At 20.6% G+C, this 3786-nt stretch overlaps 1 protein-coding gene across 1 annotated transcript; it reads right to left on the reverse strand.

The window, feature by feature from the left end:
• Positions 1 to 3652: 3652 nt before the first annotated feature.
• AAJ76_2170003784 (hypothetical protein) lies at positions 3653 to 3786 on the reverse strand (the record flags this gene model as incomplete). Its single annotated transcript, XM_024474605.1, has 1 exon — positions 3653 to 3786. A coding segment is annotated over one exon (134 nt), but the record flags the coding sequence as incomplete, so codon positions are not given.

Raw genomic sequence — 3786 nt, forward strand, 5'->3', positions numbered from 1 at the left:
TAAAATTTAAATTATTTCTAGAAAAGTTAGATTTTTAAACATTTGGTTAAACACTGTATTATAATAAGCATAATAGATAAATAAACCACAAATAAATATAAAAATCTTCTTAAGTATTTTAAGTCACGGTAAAAGGGTTGTATTTTATTAGTAAAATCAACTTTATTATCCTGTAAATAAATCTTATAATTTTTATTCGTAAAAATAAAATAATTAAGAATCTCATAAAGTTTAAATTTAGGTGACATAATAAAATTTTATATTCTGTTATTTAAGTAAGCCCTTATTTATATTAAGTTTTGACACGGGGAAATACATAAAAGAATGAATTCTTGAACGATGACTGTAGATAAGAAGTCAAAAAATTATTATGTACAATGTAAAGTTGAATATCATGTAAGAGCAAGATATTTGAAATAATCGTATCTATAGATTTTTTTAGGATTATTTTTTTAATTTAAAGAGGAATAATGGAATTTTAAATAAGAGAAATTAATTTTTAAGCAAGGAAATTTGAAGAAAAGAAATACTGTGATCAAAACTGATAAAGAAGAATAGATATTTAAATATCGAAGTTAAAATGTTCTTATTGTGGCATAATATATTACAAAAATATTGTTATTTTAGAAAAGCCAACAAGTTGTTTTGCAATAATAATATAGAAAATTATTAACTATAATAGCAGTTTTGATTTGAACAAAAGAAGAAAGGTTATGTAGAAAAGAGTAGGTGTTTGTTAAAGGGTTTTTAAAGATATCTTAAAATATATATAAACATAAAGAAATATAGAAAAGTATATAAAAACGTAACTTGTGAAACGGTGAAGTATTTAAATTGAATAAATTAAAAATTATTACATAAGAGGTTAAAAAAATACAAAACATTCACTGACTTAAATTAAAATACAACAATATATTTAGGAAAAATAGGTAGAAACAGAACTATTTAAGATATTTAACTTATCAATAGTTAAAATTTGTTGGACAAAAAATCTGATGAAAGCATAAAATCTATCATTAATTTACTTCATTAAAATGTTATCTTTCAAAGAAAGATTGTTATTGTTAAATATAAAAAACGTCATAAGATCGACATTGAGTGTCAAATATATACTGATAATATTTAATTAACAATTTGCAATATTTTAATAAAATAATCATAATAATGCATCTATTTTTATAGAAAAGTTTAATGAGAGTCGTACCCAGCAATCTATCTTCACATACCTGTTGAAATATGTCAAACTTGATTTGTTACTTAATTAATATAAAATTATATTATTAGAAAGCATGCAAAACATATTGATTAAAATAATATATAACTTTGTTTTAAATTTTATGAAGAATACTTGATAGAATATTTAGAAACATGAGAGATAATATAAAAGAAGTTTTACATTTAAGATTTTTAAAAGCTATTTAATGGATGATTTCTTATTGTATCTGTCTTTATAAGTGATCACTATTGCTTTTGCATTTTCTTAACTCGATATTTATGAATTAAAGTTCTTTTCAAGGTAGGACATTCTTTGCGCTTTCTGGATCTAAGCTTTAGTGTCAACTTTAATATTTTGAACTAGCATACTTTTCATTTGATCTTTCAATTAGATCTCGATTTAATAATTTTTTGCCATTCCTTGCATAATACTTCGTGTATTGTATATTATGTTAAGAGATCCAGTATTGTTATCTAACAGAACATGCTTATTTTATTTATTCAACTGTTCTTGGGTTATTTAAGGAAGTCATTATTGCATCATTTTTTTTCTTATTTTTTTTTAAGCCAAAATATATCTACTTTTTTAGAATATATTTTTATTTAATTTTCAAATCGAATTTAATTCTACACTTTAAATGCTATACTTTTATCGATTATTTAATTAAAGTTTTATGCTAAATTTTCTTACTTTTTAGAAAGAATTGATGTTTACAGTTGTAAGATATAAATTTAAAATTTTTTTTTAATTTGTAAATCAATAGGATGTAGAAATAAATGTAAGGATAATTGGCCTAATTTTACGCTTATACAGGCATTAAAAATTAAAATTCCTAGTGTTTTTTAACTAATATAAAACAAATTAATTATTAAAACACAAATTAACACTATGAAATAAAAAAAATACAAGCAGTTTTAATTATCGAATTTTGCAATTCGGTTCAATATCTTTGTAAAATAATATCAATAAATATTAATCTAAGAATAAAAATATGAAAAATGGCATTAAGCTGTTTATTAGAAACAACTAACATTTATTTTTTACCAATCTTTTTACAAATTATTTTAAGCATTTATTTAAATTTTTTCTAATTTGTCAATCATTTCAAATAATCTATAGATGTTTAAGTAGCAAACATATAAATTGAGAAAATTAAAAATAAAAAAAATATAGAAATTTTATTAATTTACAAAAAAAATATTTCACAAAAAATTAACTTGATAAGTTAACTTTTTACCATGTCGTCAATCTCTAATGTTTATTAAATTAAATTTATTAAAACTGTATTTTTTAAAAGTAAAAAATATATTTTTGTAAATTTATATGATCTACGTGGAATTTATCAATGCATGAAATTTGTTTAAAAGTGTTTTTCTATTCATTTAAAAGAATGTAAAAAATCTTTGTTTTGTTATCAACATCTTGTTGCACAAAAGATAAGTTTTATTTCAAAAAGTACTGTATCGAGAAAGCTGTATTTTTTTTATATACACGAAAAAATGTATTTAATTAAATCAATAGTTAACAGTGTTATTTCATGAACTAGCATTCTAGCTTTAAGTAAAAAATTTAGTAAATAATTAAATTGTAAATTTTATATACATATATTGTTGTGTGTAATTATAAACTTTTTTCCTGGTTAAAGAGATATTTTAAAAAATAATTTAATTTATTTATTCGTAAAAGTTACAAATAATTTTATAAAAATTAATTTGTTAATTTCTCTTTTTTGTAAAATTTTTTTAATTTCAAGAGACATTTGTTAAATGAAATAAATCTTGTATTTATACGAATTTAAAAGCATTTTATTTCATAAAAATCACAATTGACCCAACAAAACTATTCATTCCCAATCATGTATAATTTTTTACAAATTGATTTAAAAATTAGAAGTTTTTGAGAAACATTTGCACAATCGCTAAATTTACTACGTGCAAAATTTAACGATTTGTAAAAATTTTACAGCGATGTTTGCTTTGTCTTTGTATATATTGCATTTATTCTTTCTAAAAAACTTAAAAAGCTATTTAAAGCGAGATTTATTTTGTTTTTTGAATCATTCAATAAATTTGATATTTTAAGTTTTTTTATAAATTTTGGTATTTGATCATTTATAAAAGTTTTTCAAAACCTTTGAAAATTGGATTTGACTGTTTGTATTTATAAAAACGTTTACGCTTGTCTGCTTTTAAATGATTAATTAAAAATATACTATTAATTTTGCTTTCATTTTTGAATTCAGAAGCATTTTCATTGTTGAGTAATTGAATATTAGATCCTGTGTTAATTTTTGTTTTTTTTCTCTCTATCTTTTACATTGTTTTCACTTTTGTAAACATTAAATAAAGATGTATCAGTCTCAAAATAATTAGTTGTAGATGAATTGTCAACATTTATTGTGTATTTTATAAAGCATTATTTAATTTATCAATACAACTAGTCTCCAAAATTATACTTGTGGTTATCTAATAAAATAAAAACAACATCATTTGTCTGCAAAGAACTTTTATTTTTCAAGTAAATGTCTTGTTCCTGTAATAAATCGTTTTGAATCGTATGTAATGATAAAT

The sequence above is a fragment of the Vairimorpha ceranae genome (assembly GCF_000988165.1).
Source record: "Vairimorpha ceranae strain PA08 1199 chromosome Unknown NODE_217, whole genome shotgun sequence".
NCBI classification, from domain to species: Eukaryota; Fungi; Microsporidia; family Nosematidae; genus Vairimorpha; species Vairimorpha ceranae.